Consider the following 23818-nt stretch of genomic DNA (forward strand, 5'->3'; position numbering starts at 1 on the left):
TCATGGTGCAGCTGGGAAGCCAACTCAATAGCGAAGTAGCCTTTGACTGTGTTGCTAATTGTAAAACCCTGCTGGTCAAGTCCGCAACCAAACAGATTTGATGCTAAATGGTGCGATAATTTTATCCCAGCTGGAAATAATTCCATTTGGGTTCCAACCACAAGAGGAGGCTGAAAGAAAACCCTTAGCTGAGCTGAGCTTGGGAAGAGCAGCTCCCTCCCCAGCTGGACTTTTGTATTGGGTTGAGAAGGAAAATGGTTTTGGGGGTGGCATCCAGCTGATTCTGGCCTTTTGCTCTCCTGCTTTTGGTATTTGCCTCTTGCAAAGCAAGGCGGGCAGCTGGAGAACCCGATGCCACCAGCTGAACCGCTGTATCGTGCATTTAGCTTGGCACCAAGCCCTTCACTCCCTTTGCCAGGGAAATAAATTGCATTGCATGGCAGAAAAATGAATGTCTTTCCGAGGTGATAAAGATCGATACAGTGGATGAAGACAGGCAAGGAGCTGGTATATGGGATGGAAGGTGCTGCACCGAGCTTTGCTGCCCCGTGGACATGCTGGATATGGTCCCCTTTTGCGGGGAGGGAGTCCTGTAGAGTGGCACAGGAGCGGTGCTGTTGTGCCAAGTGGGCTTCATTCCCACATCCCTGGGGCTCAGTCCCATCCTCCCAGGGACTGGTGCATCTGGGGAGGCTGGTGCCCTGCATCCTGGTCCCTCTGCTTTAACAGAGCAGCAGGGTCTGCTCAGCCTCTGCACAGGGGATGTGGGACAGGTTGTGGGGCAGTCAGACCCATGATTTGTGTAAGGGTGAGCTGGTGCTGCTTTCCATCCTCGCTGCGGGCTGGCATCAAGGGGAGAGACGTGGTATTGACCTTGGGTGCTTCCCTGGGGCGGGCACGGTGCCACTCATCTCCATCCTACTGTGTGTTGCCTGAGTTCAAATGTGTCCAAGCAGACAAGTGCTGCCAGGAGTGGGAAGGATGCTTGGATCAGAGGGGTGTGATGGTCCTGGGATGAAGGCAGCATGGTGGCTGGGCCAGGGCTGCCTGCCGGCTAAGGGAGCTGTTGCAAAGCTGTCTTGATGCTGCAGGGCATGGCAGCAAGTTCCTGCCACCTGAAATCAAGCCTTGGTCACCGGTGTAGGGCAAAATCAGGAGCAGATGGGATTATCGCTGCCTTGTGGGGAAATATGTGGTGTTTTAGCAGGTGCAAGGGCTGCGGGCGCAAACAAGGTGAGCGGAGCTATTAATACAGCCAGGGCCTGCTGGAGTGTGCAAAACTTGGGAGAGGGACTCGTGAAGCCAACAAGTGAAGCGATGCTGGACCAGGAGGCTCAGCTGAGCCCTCCATCCCTGCGGGAAGGTGCAGGGCAACGGCTCAGGAGCAGTGGGGAAAGGGGATCCCCAATTCTGAGCTGGAAGGATGGTTTTAATGATGCTGGTGTGGTTTTTGGCTTGCTGGCAGAAAGCAGTTAAGTGTGGTCTGGTGGCCTTGGGTCCAATAACTTTATTTGCTGGGGGGGGGACAGGGGGAAGTAGGGCTATCGCATATTAAACCTCCTGTACAGCCTTCCTCTCCCGTGGGCTCCTCTCAAGCTGGCTGTGTGCCTGGGGGTGGGTGTGTGGGTGCAAGGCTGGAGCTGGATGGGTGCTGGGGTGGTACCCCAGCGCTGGCAGATGCTCAGCTGGTGGCAGCAGCTCTGCAACCCAACCCTGAGCTCTGCTGAAGCAGCAGCAGTGTGTTTTCGATCTGCATCCCTAGGAGGGCTTGGGGAAAGGCAGGGAGCACTCCGGTGGTGGGAGAAAGAACCTTCCCTGAAGCTGTGCAGGCTCCTCCTTGCTTGTGCACACTTAAAACCCCTTGTCCCACAGCAGAAGAGTCCTGGCTTCCCCGGGGCCGAGGCTGATGTCTTGCCCCTGCCCAGCTGCAGAGAAACCATCTGTTTTTTACTTTCCAACTGGAAGGAACACAATTAGGGGAAGGCTCGTCATGCTGTGCTATTTATAACTCGGAGGGCTAGCAGAGCATCTGTTTCTCTGGCTCCAAGCAGGGCTGGCTCAGCCCAGGGGTGTGCCAGGGCCCTCGTATTAGGAACGAGTTGATTTTCTTGCTTTTTCTCCTTGATGGTCCCAGTTGGAGCTGGGGGGCAGTTTGCATATGGGACTTGGAACTTGTCACTTCACACTGTGGTGAAATAATTGCTCTCTGTTGCCTGGACCGATTCCTGTGTCATCTGCAAGGAGCTGGCTCTGATCTGGGTGGCAGAGGCTGGAGCAGAGACTTGCGGAGACCTTGAGGTGCCGGTCCCCCCTGCTTTCCTCCTCTCGCTCATCTCCTACAGCTTTTCAGGATGGGAGTCCCTCAGGGTTGGTGGAGTTGCAAATCCGGGTCCCTGTAATATAGCTGGTGCTGGGCTGAGCAGGTGGGATAGGGTGAGTGGAAGAAGTCTGGGTGCTCTGTGGAAAAAACCTACCCTTCTAAACCTGTGGAAATAATTGCAAAATGATGGATTATCTGAAGACTTGTGAGAAATGGCTAGGCCTTCAACACTTACTTTTCTGGCTCTGCTTGCAAATAGCTTTGTTGGCAAGATAAAGAAATGAAGTACCTGGAGCTCCTGGCTCTTTATAGGAAGGGAGGTGGCAGGATGGTGGGTGGGCTCCAGCACACCCTTAGGAGGTTGCTCCAAGGGTGACCTCCCACCAGAGGCTGATGGCTCTTGGTTGTGCCCCTCAGCCCAGGCAGAGGTGCTGTTTGCTTGCCAGAGCTCAGACCTTCACCCTGCCCTGGCTGCACTGGGGCGATGGGGAGCAGAAAACCTCCCCAGCAGGGTCTCACCTTGTGTTGGGCACCTGAGGCTGCTCTTGGCTGCTGACACTGAGCTGGCTTCATCTCTACCTCGAGAGGCTTACAACAAGGGTTTGCAGCAAGCTTTTTCTGGAGTGAGGGCTCTCTAGTCCAGCTTGGATGTTCCCTTTTGAGGTCCATGGGGGAAGTAGCTCCAGGCTCCTCGCTGTGGCCCTGGTGGGCTGGCAGACACTCGCTGGGGCTCTGGTGTGAGCTCCAAACCCTCTGGCACAAGGTATAGCGGGAGAGGGCGAAGGTGATTTGCTGACAAGGTGTTTGCTTATTTTTTCTGGGATTGGGAAATAGATAATAGATTTATCTCTGTTTAAACACTAGGAACTGCAGCACCACCTCTGCTCAACCAATCCGAGGGGTAGTAAAAATAAATAAAGGGCTAAAAATAAAAATGCACAAATCTTCCTGTAGCATCCAGGAAGATAAGTTGGGTGGGCTGAAGGCCAAGTGGTTTTATTGGAGGTGGTGGTGAGCCACGAGAGAGGAAGGTGAGGGTCTCCCTGAGCTGCCTGGTACTTGAGAAACAACCTTTGAATAGGAGCAGCAGCCGAAGAGCACCGCAAGCCAGCGGCGCCTGCTGAGTGGGCTGCGGAGGCAGATTCGGGGATGTTTGGTCCTTGTGTTGCAAACTTTGTGATGGGTTTTTGGTGGGAAGTCACCTGTTGGAAGCTGGAGCTGTAGGGACGTGGGCTGCAAGGACAAGGTGATACCCTCAGCTCTGGTCCGAGCTGCAGTGTGCTTAACATGCCATGCTCTCACCTGGCAGGCAATTAGCTCACCTAATGAGCTTTATTGCTCCTGGAGGCTACAAGCAAGGGCTGCCTCTGAGACCTGGAGAGGGATCACGTCAACTGCAGTGCGGCTGCCAGACCCTGCTGCTGCCCGAGAGGCTGAGGGAATAGGATGTTCCACACAGAGCTACGTGAACTATTTTTTATATATAAATAAAATATCTCTGAGATGAAAGTGAGCCAAAGTGGGGGAGGTGGGAAGCCTTTGGGAAAAATGGGAGTTTACTATTTTCGTAAATAAAACAAGCTCATGGCAGGGAGTTACTTATCTTTTTTAAAAAAAGAAGAAGGAAAGGAGAAAAAAAAGGGTGATTTATTATTATTATAATTATTATGGCATGTCCTGGCTGGGTTGGTTTTTTTTTTCCTTTCCTCCCTGCCATAGTAGTGTGAGGAGCACAGAAGTCCCTGGGCAAGCTGGAGGGTATGAGGTGGGAATGTGGGAGAGGTGTTTGTAGCCATCACCTTGAACACAGGCATCCTTCCCCGGTATTAAAGTGGTTTTTTCCACTTGACAAGTGCATCTGGTATTTGTTAGTCTGCCTTCCACCTTGGCCCCAGTGCTGTAGGCACCAACACATTATCCATATCGCAGGGCAGGTGCGTTATGAGTAAATAAGGTGCAAAGCCCCGTGCGTCTGTGGTGTGGTCACCCAGGAAAGCCCTTTGGTGCGGTCTTGGCACTGGTTCCCTCTGCCCCATATCAGAGCTGCCAGTACAGCATCCTTCCTCCAGCAGACCCCCGTCACCTGGTAACCCTGAAATTCCCAAATCCAGCAGGCATCTGAACTGGGCTGTGTGGTTTCTGGGCAGACAGGCTGTGACGGGGCTGTTCGAGTTCCTCCTTGCAGAGGCTTGGGGACAGCCCTGGCTTGACCTGGGGTTAGCTGAAATAACTCCCCCCTCTTTATTCTTCACAAAACAATGTATTTAACACCCTGCTGCTGTGCAGTGGACTGACTTGCACCATCCCCATGTGGGCAGAGTCAGGGCATCTCTGCACCTCGCTCACGGTCCCTGCCTCTGTCCTCACAGTTTTTATCTGAGGCTGATGCTGGGTTTCACCCAGCAATGCCTTGGAGCTTTATGGGCTGTATCCCGCAGTACTCAGCCTGGCAAGCCCTTCCCCAGCTATTTTTGGCCCCGAGCTGGGAGCCTGGCTCAGCTTCCTTCACCCCTTTCATTTTAAGGAGGATGCTCTGAGTTGCAGGGGTGGTACCACAGCATGTATCCCAGCCTGCTGACGTATCCCAGCCTGCTGTTTCTGGCTCCATTTCCAAACTGTGGGAACAAACGTGATGTATTCACTGACAATCTGCTGCTCGGAGCCAGCTGGTAAGAGCCTCGCGCCTTCCTCTCCACCCCCAGCAGTGGGTGCCATTAAAACACACGAGTGGTTTGGCAAGAAGCCCCTTTTCACCAGGGGGGGAGGTAAGGCTGGAGCTCTGGTGCCGTGTAAATGCCTTTAGGAAGGGGAGAGGGCACCCCAGTAAGGGTCACCGCTCCCACCCGGTGTGCCTTCCCTTCCCCGGGCTTGAGGCCAGGGTGATGGGTGGGAGGCTGGAGCCATGCCCATGGTGGGATGTCCATCTCCATCCTTTCTTGCTTCACCTGACCCACCAGCTGAGCGCCATAGGGCAGAGGCTTTGCCTTGCTGCTTACGCCGCACCGAGGAGCAAAGAGAAGGCACTGGGATGGGTTCTGGTCCCAGGCTCTTGCAGGAAGCGCAGAACCTCTTTTCACCCCAGGATGTCCCCCCAAATATGTACACATTCTTCCTCGCATTGAAGGCAAAGAGAGATTCATTCATTTTAAGCAATCCAGGCATAGGGCTGAGCAGGAAAGCAGACCCTGTGTGTCAGCCTTGTGGACCCGCAGCTGCGTGGCTCTGGGGACAAGGTGGCATCTCTGGTTGTCACCGCTGGTGCCAGGATGAAGTGTGAATTTGCATGTGCCATCAGCCCACACTGACGAGGGCTGGCTTAGTTTCTTGGCCAAACCTTCCTCCTAGAAACTCAGTGTCCTGCATTAGATGACACTGGATTTCTGTTCTCCTTTGTGAAAAAGGAATTGATTCCCCTGGGGATTTATTTTTTTTTTTTAAGTAACGGTGATGGCTTTTCCTCTCCCTTTATTCCCTCACTTATGCAGCAGCATCTGAGCAAAGTGAGTGACATTTTAATACCTTTGGGATGGTTTTGTTTTTTTAATGCCCGCTCTTTGCTGTTGCTGGACAATATTGAGCTGTAGCTCAGGAGGGTTTTAAAGCCAAGCAAAGCAGAGGGGCTCCCCGGTGAGCCACTTCTTGCCGGCAGGGGCAAGGGAGAGCCTTTTCCGTGTGGCTTCGGGGAGGGCAAGTACAGCACCATACCATCAAATTTATTAAAACAGAAGAAGAGTGGGGGGTTTTTTATTCAGTTTGTGGGTTTTTTTAGCCAAGGTGGCCTAATTTGCTGCTTCTTGGCTGCCAGAAAGGTAGGAGGGAATTTTGCTCACCCCGAGCACCCTCAGAGCCTGTGCCACTGCTGTGATGCCTCAGCATCACGGTCCCTTCTCTCCCCCTGCCTCCCTAAACACATCCCATCTCTCCGGAGCCTGACTGGAATAGCCAGCAGCTGGCAGGTTGCTATCCCAGGGAAGAGGGCGAGTGGGATACAGAGCCATAAATTTCACCCCATATACACTCCCAGCCCCAGCAGTTCCCCGGGCTGGTGGTGGTTTGAAGGTGCAATGACTGTTCTTTATATATGATATCTAATAATGCTCTTTATTCTCTGTTTCTACCCTGTTTGAACTAGAAGCGGGGGAGGAGCAGCTCAACACCCACGGCTTAGCAGGTGGCCTTGGTGCTGGCAAAGCCTGTGCCGACACCTTGCTGTCCAGCCACCCGACCAGCGCTAACATGGAAAGGGAAGCAAGAGGATGGGCTACTGAAGAGGCTAAACAAGGCTCAGAAGGCAAAGGGAAATGGATAATGATGGCATTTCCCTTTGGGAAGCAGAGCTGGAAGAGGTGTCCTCATTTCTCCTGACCTTTTCAGGTGGCTATTAGGTGCCGGCTGGGTTCATTACACTCGCTTGATGAAAATCAAGAGATGATGCATCTGTTGCAGGAAGCAATCATGCAAATGCCCCAAGCTTTGATGTTCCCGGGGACACTTCCCTTAGCAGCCAGGGCAAACGGCAGAGCCTGTTTCCCAGCCTGGGCAGCCAATGCCAAATAACCTGAAGCAGACACCTGCGTTTCAGGTGAGATGGCCTGAGCCTCTCCTGCCTGGTCTGCTTGCGTCCCATAGGGAACAGCAGCTTCTTCTCGGCTGCCCTCCCTTATAGCAGGCAGTGCCCTGCTGCTTCAGGGCTTCAGCAAAGAGTAGCTTGGAGGATGCCCAGTGAACCTCATGCCCTCCCCATGCAAGAAAACAGTTGGTAACGGAGAACAGGGGTGTAAAACGTTGCAAACTGGTGCATCCCAACCTGTGCAGGGATGCTGCTGCCTTCCCCAAAACCCCTCCAGAAACTCGGTGGTGACATCATCTTGCTGAGGGTCTGCGAGAAGCAGCCTGTCCACAACCCCTGGGGTGATGGTGACCAGCTCTGGGGGCTGCTGGGATGCCCCAAACCTTTGCAGTGTCGTTTAGTGCTGATTTATTTATTAAGGCCACACTGAGAGGGCTTTGCTCTTCACTGACAGGGGATTTAGCCAGAGGCAGAAGTGGCTGAGCAGGGGGATGTGGGCCAGGGTGAGCATCCCCTCCCCAAACCAACCCTGCCATCAGCCACCCCTCTGCTTCTAGTAGCTGAATGCAGAAATTGGGGATGAAAAAACCCACGTTGCTGTGTTTTAGCAGCCAAGTTTTAAAAATAAAGCTGCAGAGCAAGCACCCACATGTGTGAAATGGGGCACCTCTCGACCCAGGAGTGTGGGTGGTCAATGCATCTTCCCACAGGCTCCCAGGCTGCGTTTGGAGGGAAAAAACCACAATTAAATGTAAAAAAATGAAACTACGAGCTTCTGCACAGAAGCACCTGCAGGAAAAGCAAGGGAGCAGCAATGGAGCAGCCCCGTAACTGCTCGTGGCCCCTGGCAAGGCAAAGGATTTTGTAGTGGGGTGATGGAGGGGGTGATTTTGGAGGAAGGGGCATGTGAAAGCACGGGAGACTGCTGCACACTGCTGGTCCTGGCTCAGCACCCACTGTGTCCCCCCCGAGCCGTGGGGCAGAGGCATTTCAAAGGATGCCATGGCACTGGCTGAACCTCCATCCTTCCCCCACCCTTCCCCCTGGGGAATTTGGGTTCCCTTGCCTACAAACCAAGTGGCCGACATGTCCCAGGACCCAGAATTTCCTACGCAAAGGCCAAAATTCAGGTTTATTGTGGGTGCTGCACACCCGCCCGCCCTCCAGTTGCCTGTCATCCACCGGACCCACCATGATCGTGCCTGCAGCGGTGGCTCAGTGCCCAGGCATCTCCTCAACAGCGGATGCTCTGCTGCAGAAGCGGTTATAAATTAAGGAATTTATTATTTTTTTTTTCCTCCTCATCCCTGCTAGGAGTCGTCATAGAGGGGGTTGTTGTAGTTGCCCCAGGAGCCGTAGTCGTGGTCATCCAAAAGCCTGCCGTAGGAGGAGTGCCTGCCAGAGGAAAGCAAACCACCCGGCATTACTGCTTGCTTTGGTGCTTTATGACTTATTTTACTGTGGGGTGAAGAAAAAAAAAAAGGCAAAAAAAAAAAAAAGCATGTACTAGGTTTGGGATATTTTAGCAGGAAGCATCGGGACAGCAAATAAGCCCAGGCAGGATTTTGCCCCTATTAAACCACACTGGGACATGTCAAGGAATTAAAAACAAGACCTTTGCTCGTCTTAGTTGTTGGCAAAGCCTCATTAAAGATGCTCAGCACTGGGCCTTGCTGCTGTTTATTGTCTAAGTCACCGTGAGACCCATGGTAGCAGCTTGCCCTAGGGATAATTACTGGTTATGACTATGCTGAACAGCGTCTCTGGCATTTGAGTGAGGCTGTTGTAAAACGAGGGAGAAAAATTCTGCTTTTCAATATAACGCGGTAGAAAATACAGCCTTGCTGGGGTCTGCACATCACCCTGCCGGGCTTGGGGACAGCATTTCCCCAGGGCTTTGCCCCTGAGCATCAATCACCCTTGAGGTGGTGAGAGGGTCTGCAGCCTCGGGGAGGTGGGGGGGTGAGGTGTGGGGCACAGCTCAAGGACCCTGCCCCCAAAACAGCCTTACCTGATCTTGAGGTACGCTGCTGCCCCGAAAACCAGCACCACCACCACGATGACCGTCATAGTTATGGCCACGATGCTCCCTGCAGAGGGTCCAACAGAAAGGGCAGCACTCAGCCCCCCCAGTCTCAGCCCCACACCCCGGCCTGTCCTGGTACACCTGTACCAGCCGTCTCTGCCTGGGGGGAATATTCCCTCACCGCTTCCCAAAGCTCCTCCAGAGGATGCTGGGCATCCCTATATTGTTTGTAACAACCCCCTTCCCGTAAAGGCAGGGCAGGAGGACTGGGGATAAACCATAGCTGGGCTTTGCTTGCGGACTATGGGCTGGCTCCTTGATGCTCTCTCAGCACCAGGCAGCATTTAGTGCCGAGCCAAGGCCAGAAAAACCTCCAGATCCCTCCCTTTTCTGGCCTTATGAAGCACTTCGGAGCTACCTGAGCTTGCAGAAGAGGACAGGAGAAAGCTGGCATCAGCTTAATGAGGTCTCCAGGAGGGAGAAGCAAAACCTACATCTTCCTAGCTCAGGCTGCACCCACCATCCAGGCACTTGTTTCCTCTCATCCTTAAATGTTTCAGCTCAAATTTACAGCTAAGGATTTTATTCACACCTCCGGGCAACTGAGGTTTGGGATCTAGGACTCCCTGTCTCCACTGGTGGAACAGATGGCTCAGGCTTCTCCAGGGAAGCTCAGCTTTTGCTGAATGGTGCTCTCAGAAAGCTGCCTACCTCTTCCCTTCCCATCTGGGGGGTCTTCCCCTCTTATCTAAGCACCCTGAGGTTGACATTATTTCTCCGTATGCATATGGAGAGCGGTGGTGCTCACCTGCGCTCAAGGCGCGCGGGACCTCTTCCATGGTGATGCCAGTGGAGAGGGTGGTTTTGCCGGTGGCCGTGGCCTCGGCTGCAGGAGGGCTTGTTGCAGTCACTGGGGGGGATGTCAGCTCCACGGCCAGGCCTGATGCCATGGCCAGCGTCCCCCAGGAAGGGACATCCTTGGTCAGTGCCGGTGGCTGGGTGGTGCCAGAGCTCATGAGGACAGGTGGTGGGGACAAGACCGTCCCAGGGGATGAGTACAGGTCGCCGGTGGAGAGGGAAGAGGAGGAAGAGGAGGATGCAGCTGTACCACTGGGGCTGGGAGTTGTCCCCAAATCCACCCTGCCTCCTGCCAAGCTGGCGGTATTTGCTGTCCGAAGACCTGGGGCTGTCTCCAAGGTTGGTGGCACCAAGCTGGGGTTGGAAGCTACGGGTGGGCTGTCTGCTGCGGTGATGGTGGATGTGGTGGCATAGCTCACAGTGACAGAAGCAGAAGCAGGGGACAGTGCTGCCGCTGATGTGGCATTGTGGCCATCTCCCTCTGCCAGCCCAGAAGACGTCCCATCTCCAGCAGGTCCCGTGGACGTGAGCAGCAAGGGCTGGCCAGGAGTTGGCGTGGGGACAGCTGCATCCCTGGAGCCCGGCCCCGCTGGGATCCCCTCGGAGGGGAAGGGGGGCCTGGCAGGGGTGAGGAGTGATGCTGTGGGTTCATCACCCAGTCCTAGGAGCAAGACAAAGAGGAATTAATAATGGGGACATCCTTGGGGCAACTTGGGGTTTGGGAATGAAGCTGGGAATAAGTTTATCGTTTTTAAAATGCTGAGAGCCATCTGAAATGAAGAGATGGGAAATATATATACATAGCTAGAGGTGAGGTTTAAACCAGACCGGTTGCCCTGGCATGGGTCAACAGCTTTTTTTCCCCAAGGCTGGGATACACCCTGTCCCCAAACACCCCCTCCATCTTCCCAGCATCTCCTCCCAGCAGCCAGCAAAGCAGCAGGGGAGCAAGCTCCTCCTCGGCAGCAACCACCACCGTGCAGCTGGGAATGATAACACAAGATGCCTCTTTCTCCTCTCCCCCCGTTTCCTTGTGCATTCATTCATTTGTCTCCATTTCTTAGCATGCAGATGAGTCATTTTTTCCCCTGTCCCCATCAGCAGGCTGCTAGGGCTTTTCTTCTCTCCCCCGCCAGCCCCTTCTGCTCTCTAGGGCTAAACTCTGCACTGGGCCAGCACCAGCAGCAAGATCCCTCAGCACAACTGGGCCAAGGGAGGAGCATGCCAACACTAAGTGACATCGGGATGGATTTTTATTCTCGTGCATTCATTTATTTACACCCCCAGAACATCACAAGCCCAGCACAGGGAAGAGCAAGGACTTGCTCCAGTACAAACAAGCCGCAATGAACTAATTCTGTGGGTGCTGAGGACAAAAAAAACTCAGGAAAATGCTGGTTTTGTGGGAATCCTGAAGCCAAACTCCCACTTCTGTTCCAGAGACAGGAGTTTGGTGCTAACCTAGGTGAGAAACAAGAACACGGAAAGCACAGATGCCTATCATGGTAGGTCTTTGTGAGCAGAGCTTGCAGACCGTATGGGCATCGCTGGTGGGTATATAAAGGTTCTCTCCCCATCACCAAGCCACCCACCAAGCTAATGCTGTCCCTTCAACATCTAACTGAAATGCCACCCATGGAGGCGACACCCAAGGGAGCAAGGAAGGATCAGACCTGCACCAGAGATGGGTGCAGATGGGACAGAGCTGTTGCTGGCCCACCACATAACTCTTCATTGTGCATAAAGCTGCACCAAGGAGCAGTGGCACAGGAAGGACTCACATTTGGGAGCAAGGGCTGTGCAACACAGGGTTCCTCCAGCAAAGCCCCTCACTGCTGAGCGCCCAGGAGAGCCACAAGGCTCCCAGGGCACGGACAGCACCTCACACTGAAGGAGAGATGAAAAGACCACCCGCGTGCAAAAATGGTGGGATGAAGCAGTGGTGAGCAGGGACTCACCAACCGGTGGTGTGGGGTGTTTTCAGCTGCCAGGGTAAACAGAAGACTGGTGGTGTCTACTACAGCTTTGCTCAGGCTGCACGCCTTCAGTGGAGGAGGACAGCAGAAGGGACATCTCAGCTGAGGACCTCCAGCTGGCTGCAGCAAGTGCTGGGTGCACAGCACATCCGTCATGAAGGCATTTTCTGTTTAGACACTGCTAACGTGCTTGGCCAGGGGTTCAAAGCCAGCTCTGGGAGGCTTCTACTAAAGCCCAAGGCATTTAGGAGCACAAGTCCATGGGATGCTTGACCCAGAGGATTTTTTCCCCCTGGCACTGTAGATACTGCTGTGATGGACCCCATTTCCCAGGCAGGAAGGTCTAGGAGGTGGGCCTGAGGCCATGGGTGCTCTTCTCCCAGCAACAGGCACCTGGAGATGCCTCTGAACTTTCATGCTCCTCAGGCTCTCTGTCTGCTGAGGCGCAAGGCAGATAGACCTTAGGATAAGGAAGAGGAGATGGATGACAAGCTGGAGTCTGGTTACCAAACAAGCCACCTAGCTCAGCACCTATGGTTTCCATAGCCAGCCCTGCCACAGCAGCGGGGAAGCACCCAGACATCCCATCTCCTCCTTCCCAGCTTTTCAAAATATACCAGGCTCCCACAAAGCTTCTGCCGTCAACAGGGCGCTCTGAGGTTTCCTCATCCCAAGATGTTTACATCTCAGGCTTCCTGGTGAATACCTGGGAGTTACTGGCATGTGAACTTGAGCTGCAATACTGTCATAATCCTCAGCTGAAAAGCCGCTAGTTCGGATGAACGCACTGGTTTTCACAGCTTGGCTTCACCCACAGCATCTCCCCAGGACAAAGCCCGCCCACAGCACTGGCTCCATCCGACAAACCTGATGTGTCCCCATGCATCCCGTTCCCTTTCTCCTGCAGAGGCTGGTGGCTCCCTCGATCAGTTCAGACACTGCAACGCCATAAAACCAGATATTCCCCCCTGTGCTGCTCCATATTCTTGCATAGCTCTCCAGGCTGATGGACCACAGGCAGCAAGTGGCAGGTCCCATGCCAGTGGGGTGGGACGTCCAGAGCACCAGAGCACCCTCCAGGGACCCGCACCATTTGGTGCATCACTTGCAGTGGCCAGATACAAGATGCAAGAACCTGCCTCTTCAATGATAACGAGGTTCATGTGGTTGATTTGTGCCCTTTTCACTTTTACACCGACACCTCCCCTTGCCCTTTCTTGACCAGGTTGGAGTATCCCCATACAGTCTTCCCAACACGCTTGTTTGAGTGGCAGAGTACAAAGAAGGGAGGCTGCTGAAACTGCATCGCCTTTTTTAAAAGAAAGAAGGTACAAGTGCCACTTCGAGCACGTTAGCCCACAACCTCCCCCATCACAGGAGCCAAAGGTGCCATCACCCACAAGCTCAGGACAGCACAGCCCGCTGGTTTTCATGGCCAAGGGTGGGACATGAAATCCCTGGCTGGATTCATGAGGAACATCGGGCAACAGAGTCTTTCTCAAAGATTTAACACCATGAGCCTTCTGCAAGAGGTCTCTGCCAGAGAGCAGAGGGTCTGCTTTGGAGATGCATGGATGGAAAGGCGTATCAGCAATACAAGTAGATATCAAGGCATGAGTGAAGAACCCAGGTACTCTGGCCCAGCACTTCTGACCTCAGATGTTGGGCTTATTTCCCCCCCTGCCCCAATCTACACCAGTCAGCAGCGATGTGAGGGAGGTGCCCAGCTGACCTGACACGGCATTGCCAAAAGGAGCTCACAGCTCATGCATGCCCTGAGCACAACACTTGGGTGTTTTAAGAGGTTTGCACTGGAGATGGCTAATCCAGGGCAGAAATCAGCTGCTATGTGGAAACTGAGGGCACTGGAAATGCTGAAACCCCAACTGAGCATCCCTTCACCCTTGGTGCTCTTCAGATCAGGGTGCAACACCCACGTATTTCGGTAAAATAACCCTTTCTCCATCACACCTTGGCTCAGATGTGCCACTTCAACACATAGCAGAGCCTGCAGCCCATAGCATGTCGCACTTCCCATCAAGCACAGAAGAAGCATCCCAGGGCTGGTAGCACCTGGACAGTTTATTACCTCTCTAAATGTAGGTGCTTCCAGTCTCTCTGGGACACAGGCAGCTTGCCACCTCTCTGCAAAGCCACCCTGGCACCCCACATTGCTTGCTTGTGCTTTGGGGTCAGCAGAGCTCATGATCTGCTTGAACTTTGGAGGCAAACCAACAGGGACCTTCAAAAGCTGGCGATACTGCCAGCTGGGATGAGTCAGGAAGTTTCCGATAATATCTAAAGGGTATACATTCAGAGGGCGAGCCAAAACCGGCTGCAGGAACAATCCTTGGCCGCTGGCTGAGCGCTCCCAGCCAAGCAGGTCACAGGTCACAGGAACATTTCCCAAGGGAGCAAGTGCAGCCGAAGGCAGCTCACTGCTCGGCTCAGCCCTGGCTTTCCCCATCTCCCCCTGCTCCTGCAGCATCTTTGCCAGCCAAGCTTTGGTTTCCAGGTCGATTGGGCTGCATTAACCTCCGCTAGCAAGCCCTGCCTGTGCCAGCCCTCTGCTATGCTCTTGTTCCTCCCCCCGAGCCACCATCTCCATCAGGTTATCTGGGACCCGGCTCTCACCCACAGCACATCACCTCCCCCACGTACAGGCTGTGCCCCTGCGCACAACAGCAAAAGCCCAGCTGGGATCCTGGAGGCAACGCAGGCTGCTTCTGAACCGGGTTAGGATGAGGGGGACAAAAAGGACATGGCTGAGGACCCCCTTGGCTGATAGCTCCACGCATCCTCACGCCACTGCGCCCAGCTCCTGGACAGGCTGCCCCACAGGTGGGTGCTGCCTGTCCCCGCAGAGCTGGGTGGCCAGAAGAGCACCCAGCAAGCCCAGTCCTCTACCAACACATCCAGAAAGGAAAAGAAAAGCCAAGGTGGGGGTTTTCTTCTTTTACCAGCACCTGGTCTGTAGGAGTTGCAGCTGTGAGCAGGAACCAGAGCAGTGCGCTGGAATAAGGGATGAAAAAAAAAAAACCACTAGAAAACTTCTTTTAGGACCACATGACTTCAAAGGCTAAAAAAATCTTCAAACATGGGTTTGTCAGAGGGACCGAAGGATGTTAGCTGTGAAAGGATACTGAGGATAGCTCAGCCCTGAGGAATTTGCCCATCTAATTCACTTAAGGCAGTTGAGCACCCTGCTAGAATACAGCTCAGAGCAGACAGGCAGGGGACTGCCAGGACAAGGAAAACAGCGGTGTCACACTTTGCCACCCCACAGGAGCTTCCAAAGGTCCTTCTTCTAGATTGTCTTCCCTAGGAGTATGGGAAACAGCCAAGAAAAAGAAAAACCCAAACCCCTATAATTCAAATATCTCACTCTTAGGGATTACTAACCCTGATCACCTGCCACCCCAAGGCACGACGCTCCCACCTGATGGGTGACCTCCTTCTGCTACCTGCGTGCTCTTCTGGCTTCTGCGAGCACCACAGAGGTGGGGGTCTCACCCTGGCAGGAGTTGAACACTCGTGCTCTGCTCAGGAAGCAGCTGCCGGACCTGGCTGGCAGCCTCCCCAGCAATGCATTTCTGAGGTACTCCAGAAGCAATTGCAGCAACCTTTTAAATTGTTCTGCCAGCTGAAAGACGGCATAAAAACCAAGGGAACATCTCCAGCCCAAGTGAATGACATCAGATGGAGCAGCCGTGCCACAGCAAACAAACATCCACTGATAAAGCAGAGATGGAGCTTTTAACGAGCTTCACTTTATGACTCATCACATCTGATGTAACTACCAGAAGGTCCACATGACCTCACCCACACGCCACATGCCTACTCTCAGCCTGAATTAACTAAGGCACCCGTCCCCCAGCTGCAGGAGGTGATGCTCCTCTAGCAGCCAAGGTCTCAGGGATAATAAAAGTTTCTGCACCATGAATATTATTTTTGCCTCCCTCCCAGCGGCTTGCCCTGACTGTACTTGCACGAGGAACGAAACCACCCTTTCTGAACAAGAGAAAGCAACAGAAGGAGACTAAGCCACTGCAACCAGAAGGTCTGTGGAGCACCCACAGCATGCTGTGCTGGTGCAGCAAGGTCAGGTACCACTTTCCGTGCCAGCTCAGCAGCTGCTTCTGGGGCAGGCACTAACAAAGGCATATGACTAAGGCCACACCTAAGCTATAGACTAAGGACCATACTTACTCCTTAAAGCAAAATTCCATATTAATTTCACCATAGACCCACAAGATCTAGGCAGAGTAGGCAAAGAAGGATGCTGATACAGCCTCATCCTCTGCTCAAGATAAGGAAATACATTGTCTGGGGTCAACACAGGAGATAATTAGAAGCAGCATCAGAATGTTAAAGATGAACAGGTTAGAGACAACTTACACACAACACAGGTCTAAGTACCACCCGGCACTACAGGGATATACAGCCTGTGTGTATGTGTGTATGTACACCACCACCCCCAGACAGCTAAGACAAAAAGCTGAAGCCTGAGCTTCAGTGAAGGTCCTGACCCTGTGGGCAGAGGGTGCGTGGATGGGGGGTCCCAGGAGAGGCTTGTTGGGGTGCTCAGGGGCTGTTAGCGCAGCTGGGGCTCCAGCATAAAAGCTGGTGGCTGGAGCTGTGTCCTTTCTGCACAGTTTTGCTGGGAAAAGCTTTATGGATGATGATTTATAAATGATGGTATTAGGGGAGGAAAGCATGTGCATGGAGTGAGGTTCTCTTTCAACGTTTTTAGAGGAGTAACTGGACCCTAAAGGCTAAGGTAAGCTGGTGTGGCTCACTCTGGATGATGTGTTTGATGGTGCACAATCTTCTTTGACCTTCTACAGGTCATTTCTTATGCTGCTTCTCACCGTGTAATGATGATAGAGCATCCCTGCCTGCTCTGGTCCTGCAGTATGCATTGGTTTATTACCAGGTTAAATGATGCAGAGCAGTAAAACAATTTATGTTTAAATATAGGGTGAGGACTTCCTGTTCATGACCTTGTTGGCTTGGCTTTGGTTTCTGTAGCTGGGGATTCCCATACCTTGTGCTGTTATTCTGCAGTTCCCTTCCCCCTTGTTCGTCCTCAGGTGCGATTGTGCTGTTGCTTCTTAGCAATAGAACTGCTAGCATCTGACTGTGGACGGCAAAAGGTCTCCTTGTTGTGGCTGAGGCTAAATAAAACTGGTTTTTGCTTTGGGTTCAACTTGTTTTTCAAGCTGCTCAGCACTGGGCTGCCTCACCTTTTCTGTCGCTATGTAATTTAGGCTTTGGTGTTCACCTCCCTCCTCGCTGGTTGGAGGGCCCTGGCTGCAGAAAACAAGGCTCTGATTGAGCTCTGTACTGGTATGGCAGAAGTAAGAGGGAGGATGTGGTCGTTGTCTTGGGCTTTGAACTTCTGCCTCTGTGCTTCTAGGGCACTGTTGCAGAGCCCTGCCTTGTTATCCCCAAGAAATAAGGATGATGGGGTGGTCTAGGGGCAGCTCTGCAGACCAACGAGCTTTCCACGCCATCCCAGAGGGAACATCCAGCAGGGTTAGTACCGGGAAATGGTAAATCCTGGGGACATGTCTGGCTGCTGTCAAGCTTCCATAAGTAAACCAGGGCCACCGTGGTGGCTCCAGGTCTGTAGCAAAGCTCCGGCACTGCATGTGCATGCTGGTGACCTCTAATACTAGCAGGACCACCCCTGGGTGATGCGCTGCTGCTTGCTTGGCTCCTGCTGTTACCAGCTTTCCGATGGCAGGTTGTGTGGGTGAGGGTATAAAACTGGTTGCGAGAGGAGGAAGAACCCAAGTGAGAACACCAGGGGCCAGAAACATCAACAGGTAAAAGGCAAAGCTATCTGATAATGGCGTAAAGAAGCCAAGGCTGTCAGACCAAATAAATTAGCAGTTGCTCTGATTTACTGCTGAGCTGTACTGGCTTCCTGTGTGATTGGTTTTGCATGGTCGTTAAGTGGTCTAGGTCTAATTGCTCTGAAGCCTAAAGCTTTCCATAGCTAAGAGGAATAGCGTGGCAATGGAAATCTTTGTGCTGTCTCCACGTGTCCCTCGCCATCCAGAGGCCCCATCCCTGAGGGAGGGGCTGTCCCAAACATGCAGCTGGCCAGGGCACCCTGGGGATGTCCTTGGCAGCCCTCCTTGAGGATGCAGCCCTCCACCAGAGAGTTGCTACTGAGCAAATCCACTTGTATCAACCCCCTGGATGTAGGGGCTGTACCAGCATCCTGCGGATGCCTGGCCTGCCTCTTGTGAAAGGCAAGAGCAAAATCCCCATGCCCAAACGCGTCAAGGCAGGGGCTTTGGGCAAGCCGGAGTGGAGAGGCTCCAGGTGAGGTCTTTGCTGGCTGGTGGGTCACAACCTGGTTTGGGAGCAGCAGATGCTGCTCCTATTGCATGGGAGTAAGGAGCCAGTGCGGAGGAGCCCTGACTCACTCTTGCACGCTCTTCAAACCCTGAGGAAAGCTGTTGCAAGCAGATGGCTCTTGAGGAACCAGGTGGACAGCTTCACCATCCTGCAGTCACCGCTCTTCCCAGAGAAAAATGCTAATGCTGACTTTTAAAATAAAGACAGTTGCCTGCATGTTGCATGGTCCCTATGACCAGATCTTCCTTGCCTGGGGTGAGTGACCAAGTCCTTCTCAGGCAACCATCTCCCGGCATGGCCAAACCCAGCAACAAGGGCTGTTGGTTGCCCAGCAAACCTACCCTTCACAGCAGCTGCAGGGCTGGGTGGCCACACCACCCTCTGTGCAAAGAAAACATGATGTTTCCCTCCACAAAGCTAAGTGTTGCTTAATTATTCAACTCATGAAGCACTTGATCCTGAAGTTGCAATGATATTACAGCAGAGAAGAAGGTGAAGAGGAGCCTTCAGAGGTTTTTCTCCTGCTGAGTGACAAAGCAACCTGTGGCTACGGGTCAACCCATGCAGCCAGAGGTGTCTGCTGAGGACCTGGGGTGGAAGGCCTCTGTGTTCCTGGAGAACCCCTGACTGGCAGGGCCCTCTGTCCCCCTTGGGGTGGGGTGTGCTGGCAGGCAGTCACCTGCCTTGGTGGCTTTAGCCGATTGCTGGGCCTAAGGAGGCTGCTGGGCAGCGTGGGAACTGTTCCTCTTGGTGCCGCCTTCTGCCCTTATTAAGAGCAATAGTTTGCAGCACCAGCTTCTTCCTAAAATTATTTTTGCTTGATATAAATAAAAAAATACTTTAGATATCACATGTTATATTTCTGAAATGCGCAAATATGCGTATGCTGTGCTTATTTCCCTGGGATGTTGCACCACCAGAGGAGGAGCCGTGTCAGTTCCTTGGGCTGGGAGGCTGGCAGAGAGACCTGCCTGTGCAGTTGGGTTAGGACCCCCTCAAAATGCATTTTCCCGGGCAGATACCTTTGATACGGCTCTTGAGCTGCCCAGGTGTGTTGCAAACAGCAGTTCTGCCCAAGTGAACACACACCAGTTAATTTTCCTGGCTGGCTGTTAATTACAGCTTCTAGGTGCAGCTTTAAACATGCACCAGCCCCATCCCAGCCTGCCCCAGGAGGGGAAGCAGTTGGGTTCAGCAGAGGGGGTTTTGAGCATCCTTTGGGATTAGAAGCTGAAGCTGTTGCTTGCGTGTTTAGGCTGGGAGTGAATAATTAACTACCCATCTCCCCTGTGCTCCAGCTCACGTAGAGGTGAGTGGGGCCAGGAGTGCTGAAAACAGCCTGTGGTGCCCTCAAAAAGCAGCTTTCCCCCCCTGGAAGCTCCTTGCAGAAGCACCCAAAGCCTTTAAAGCTGAAAGGTCCCTTTTGCAGGGACGTTAAAATGCCTCAGCCACTGGAGCAGGGTGAATTGCTATAGGGGAGAGCAGGCTTGGGGCTGCAGCGACCAGGTGTGTGTATGGGGCTGGGCATCACTTCAGGAAAGCAAAGCAGGTTTGAATTTACATCCCGAGTAAGAAGTAATAACAGGATAAAAACTTCCTTGTGCAAGTTGCCATTATTTCATTATGTGGCCAGGCAAAGCTCAGCCCTGTATTACTCCTACCCAGTGACGTCCTCTTTATCACTAAGCCCCAAAGAATGAGCTTGAAACGTATTTAAATCATGCTTTTTTTTTTTTTTCTCATGAGTGATAAATACATATCTTTAAGTGTTATTTTGATGGGACGAAAAAGTTGTAGAAAGTTACCCGAAAGATCTGGGGCTTTGGGGGTGTTTGGGAGCAGCCCGAGAGCTGCAGGACTATACTCCAGGGAAATATTTCCTGGCTTTTCTGCCAAGCTTTGGTGCTTTAGAGAGGGATGGTCGTGGGAACAGCTTTGGGTTTGGCCCAGGCACTGGGAAAAACCCGCCTCCCAACCCCAAAGTGGCTGAGGGCTGACTCCCAGCAGCGGCTGGCTGCTCTGGAGCCGCTCGCCAAAGGCGGCAGCTGAATCGGGGCCAGGCAGAAGCCCGCAAAGGAGGTGAGCAGCATCCCCAGCATCCCTGCGGAGCAAAATGTAGCTTCATCCCCATCCCTCCCAAATGCGCTTGTTTGGAAAGTACAGAAAGAAGAGCATATTGGCAAACTCCCCCTTCCCAAGGAGAAGGATTTAGCTGGTTCTCCCTCCTCTTGCACCAGTGGGGTCACTGAACAGGGGAAGGTCTCCCACAAGGTGATGTGGTCCAGGATGATGCTTTGCTGTCCCCACAGATGTGACCTCCCCAGCTGCCGGTGTGGGACCACAGCTGCTGGCTGTGGGTTTCCACAGGGAGCTCAAAACCTTGCCCAGCCTTGCCCCTCGCGCTGCTGCATGCTGGTGGCAGTTTCACAGCAGCTTTGCCCAGTGTGTTTTTCCTTGCGCACATCCCCGTCGCTTGGTTATGCAAGTGTGCTTTTCATGTTTCTGATCAAGCAGCTCTTTGTGGTGTTTATTAAAAACCCAGCTTGGACAGAGGGATAACCTGTGCCTGCTGTCATTTGAAAGTCCTCACTGTTGGGCTGGCCGGGGACCGAACTGTCTCCTCTGACTGTTGTAGTGGGGGGAAAAATGTCAAATCGGGGCGTTTCTATGAAATGGGGGCATGAAATTGCCGGGGGGCAGGTGGAGGGAGATGCCTTTGGCTGGTTGGAAAAGCACCAGGCGCTGGGTGTGCAGAAGCATCTGCTCGAGGCTGGGGCGAGCGATAAAAGCTGCTTCAAAGCAGTGACCGTGCTGGGAAGGGGGGTGCGAGGCTGGGGGGGTTGTGCCAGCCCGGGTGGGGGGCTGCCACCAAGGAGATGCTGGCGGTCCCCTGAAGTTGTCCTGCTGCACCCCGGCTTCAGGCCAGTCAGGGACCCCTCTGTGGGGCAGGGGTCGAGGAAAAGAGGGGCAGAGCCCCTCTCGCCTGGCCCCACGGGTGTCGGGGCTGCGGTTGGGAGCAGTGGGGGTGCCGGCTGTGTGGAGCCTGTCCCCGGGCATCCTGCCTCTGCCGCCAGGGAGCCGGGCTGTCCCCGGCAAGGGGGGGGGGTCTGCCCTCCCACCCCCACGCACGGCTCCCAGCCCACCCGCGGGGCTCCCCGGTACCGGTACACACCCCACCCGCCCCCCGCCCCCTAGCCCGGTGCAGCGGTGGGCGCTTACCTGCCGGGAGGAGGAGGAGGGCGAGGAGGAGGCGGCAGCAGCAGCCCATGGTGCCGGCGGCGCTGGCAGCCGCGGCGGGAGGGACGCCCCGGCCGGCCCCGCTCCGGCCCCCGCCGCCGCCCCGCTCCGGCAGCGGCCCCGGGCGGACAGCGGCACCTGCCGGCACCGGGCACCGGCGGGAGGGGCGGCTGCGGCAGCGGCGAGGGGCTGGGGGGGCCGCTGGGGCCGGGTGCCTGCCCCGGGGTGGGGGGGCACTGGGGCTGGGTGCCTGCCCGGGGGGGGCAACTGGGCCCCCAGCAGCGGGGCTGGGTGCTGAGCACCGCACCGGAGCATCACGGAGCGGGGTGCTGGGGTGCCCGCTGTGCCCCGTGCCTTCCCGGGGCCACGCCGGCTCCTGCCTGGGTACAACTTAACGGTTGTAAAGAAATTAATGCACCTTGCCAGGGCATCCCTCTGCTCTCGGGGGTCGGGGGACAGAGGCCCCCTCCTGCCATGGCTGGATGGGGTTGCGCTGCCTGCCCTCACTGCTCAGCATCACATCAGGGGGTCCGGGGGGCACCCCAGGTACATGCATCAAGGGGACACAGGCAGCCAGCGCCCTGCCTTTCCACGGCACGAACGGCTCCCTAAAAGCAGCTCCCGGTGCCCAAAGCACCCAGCCAGGAGATGCCTGTGGCACAGCAAGATACAAGTGCCATTTTTTATGCCTTTCCTTCTGGAAAGCGCTTTGCTGCGGATGGAATGTTCTCAGGCCAAGCTCATCTTCTCCAGGCTTTTGCAGGCTCATGATGGACAAGGATGTCAGCAAGCCCAGGCCGTGGCCAGGCTGTCTTTAACGGGGTTATGCAGCCATCTATTCTGTCGCATCATGTGGCAGTTTCTCGGGATGGATCCTGGCCCTGGGCCTAAAACAGCAGGACACAAATTCCAAGTCTGCTGGCATTTCTGGAGCGACCAGGATACTGGCTGCCTTGCTGTACGTCGGGCAGCATCAGCATCACAGGTCTCCTTGAAACCTTTTCTCAGCTTAGGAGGAAGAAAAATAATGCTGTTATCCTGCGGGAACTTGGTGCCATGGGAACCGTGTGGCAATTTCCCTGCCCCTGGTCTCCCACCCTTTTTTTTTACTTTCTTTTGCAGAAGGTGCTGCGTGTTCCCATGAGCAGGAGGCTTCCGAGGAGAGGGCAGGGCAGGGCACAGCCACCACTCCCCGCCGTGGTGCTGGGTGCAAACCCCCTGCCTGGGTGGGGTGCTGGGGTGCCAAGGGCTGGGTTGTGTGAGCCTTGAAGGCCCCTGCCAGGCATCCTTGGGCTCCAGCTGCCATCTGCTGGCTACCTCTGTCTGGTCTCATCAGCATGGTCACCCCTACCTGGTCTCATTGGCATGGTCACCTCTGCTTGCACCCATCAACATGGACACCTCAGCATGGGTCACCTCTGCCTGGTCTCATCAGCATGGTAACCACTACCTGGTCTCATTGGCATGGTCACCTCTGCACAGCCACCTCAGTAGAGCCATACCTGCCTGGTCTCATTGGCATGGTCACCTCTGCACAGCCACCTCAGTAGAGCCATACCTGCCTGGTCTCATTGGCATGGTCACCCCTGCATAGCCACCTCAGCAGGGCCACACCTGCCTAGTCACGTCTGCCTGGTCTCATTGGCATGGTCACCCCTGCACAGCCACCTCAGTAGAGTCACACCTGCCTGGTCTCACCAGCATGGCCATCTCTACTTGCACACATCAACATGGACAACCTCAACATGGTCACCTCTGCACAGCCACCTCAGTAGGGCCACACCTGCCTGGTCTCATCAGCATGGCCACCTCTGCCTGCACTCATCAACATGTGACTCTGCTGAGGTGTCCACCTGCATGGTCATCCCTGCCTGCTCTCATCAGTATGGTCACCTCTGCCTGGTCTCATTGGCATGGTTACCTCTGCACAGCCACCTCAGTAGGGCCATACCTGCCTAGTCACATCTGCCTGGTCTCATCTGCATGGCCATCTCTACTTGCACCCATCAACATGGACATCTCAGCATGGTCACCTCTGCCTGGTCTCATCAGCATGGTCACCACTGTCTGGTCTCATCTGGCATGGTCACCTCTGCACAGCCACCTCAGCAGGGCCACACCTGCCTGATCTCACCAGCATGGTCACACCTGTTTGGCCACATCTGCCTGGTCACCTCTGCCTAGTCTCACTGGCATGGTCACCCTTGCATAGCCACCCCAGTAGGGCCACATCTGCCTGGTCTGATCAGCATGGCCATGTCTGCTTAGCCACCTCTACTTGCACCCATCAACATGGACACCTCAGCAGGGCCACACCTGCCTGGCCACCTCTGCCTGGTCTCATTGGCAAGGCCACACCTACCTGGTCACCACAGCAAGGCCAGCTCTGCCTGGCCACATCTGGGGTTGACACCCACTTGGCCACACAGGTCCCTGGGCCTCCCTCAGGGAAGGTGTGA

At 54.4% G+C, this 23818-nt stretch overlaps 1 protein-coding gene across 1 annotated transcript; it reads right to left on the minus strand.

The window, feature by feature from the left end:
* Positions 1-8159: 8159 nt before the first annotated feature.
* Positions 8160-21447, minus strand: PARM1 (prostate androgen-regulated mucin-like protein 1). The gene is made up of 4 exons (XM_040585447.1): positions 21342-21447; positions 9725-10435; positions 8902-8980; positions 8160-8285 (listed from the first exon to the last, which is right to left on the minus strand). The coding sequence occupies exons 1-4, from the start codon at positions 21388-21390 to the stop codon at positions 8201-8203; spliced, it is 924 nt and encodes a 307-aa protein (XP_040441381.1). The 5' UTR covers positions 21391-21447; the 3' UTR covers positions 8160-8200.
* Positions 21448-23818: the final 2371 nt, after the last annotated feature.

The sequence above is a fragment of the Falco naumanni genome, chromosome 1, assembly GCF_017639655.2.
Source record: "Falco naumanni isolate bFalNau1 chromosome 1, bFalNau1.pat, whole genome shotgun sequence".
Taxonomy (NCBI): Eukaryota; Metazoa; Chordata; class Aves; order Falconiformes; family Falconidae; genus Falco; species Falco naumanni.

What these genes read in the sequence shown, in the direction of transcription:
- PARM1 (XM_040585447.1), bottom strand. Translation starts at nt 21,390, where the DNA reads ATGGGCTGCTGCTGCCGCCTCCTCCTCGCCCTCCTCCTCCTCCCGGCA. An exon ending in CCTCCTCCTCCTCCCGGCAG is followed by an intron (nt 10,436 to 21,341) that starts GTAAGCGCCCAC and finishes TCTTGCTCCTAG; the next exon opens with GACTGGGTGATGAACCCACA. An exon ending in CCCGCGCGCCTTGAGCGCAG is followed by an intron (nt 8,981 to 9,724) that starts GTGAGCACCACC and finishes GACCCTCTGCAG; the next exon opens with GGAGCATCGTGGCCATAACT.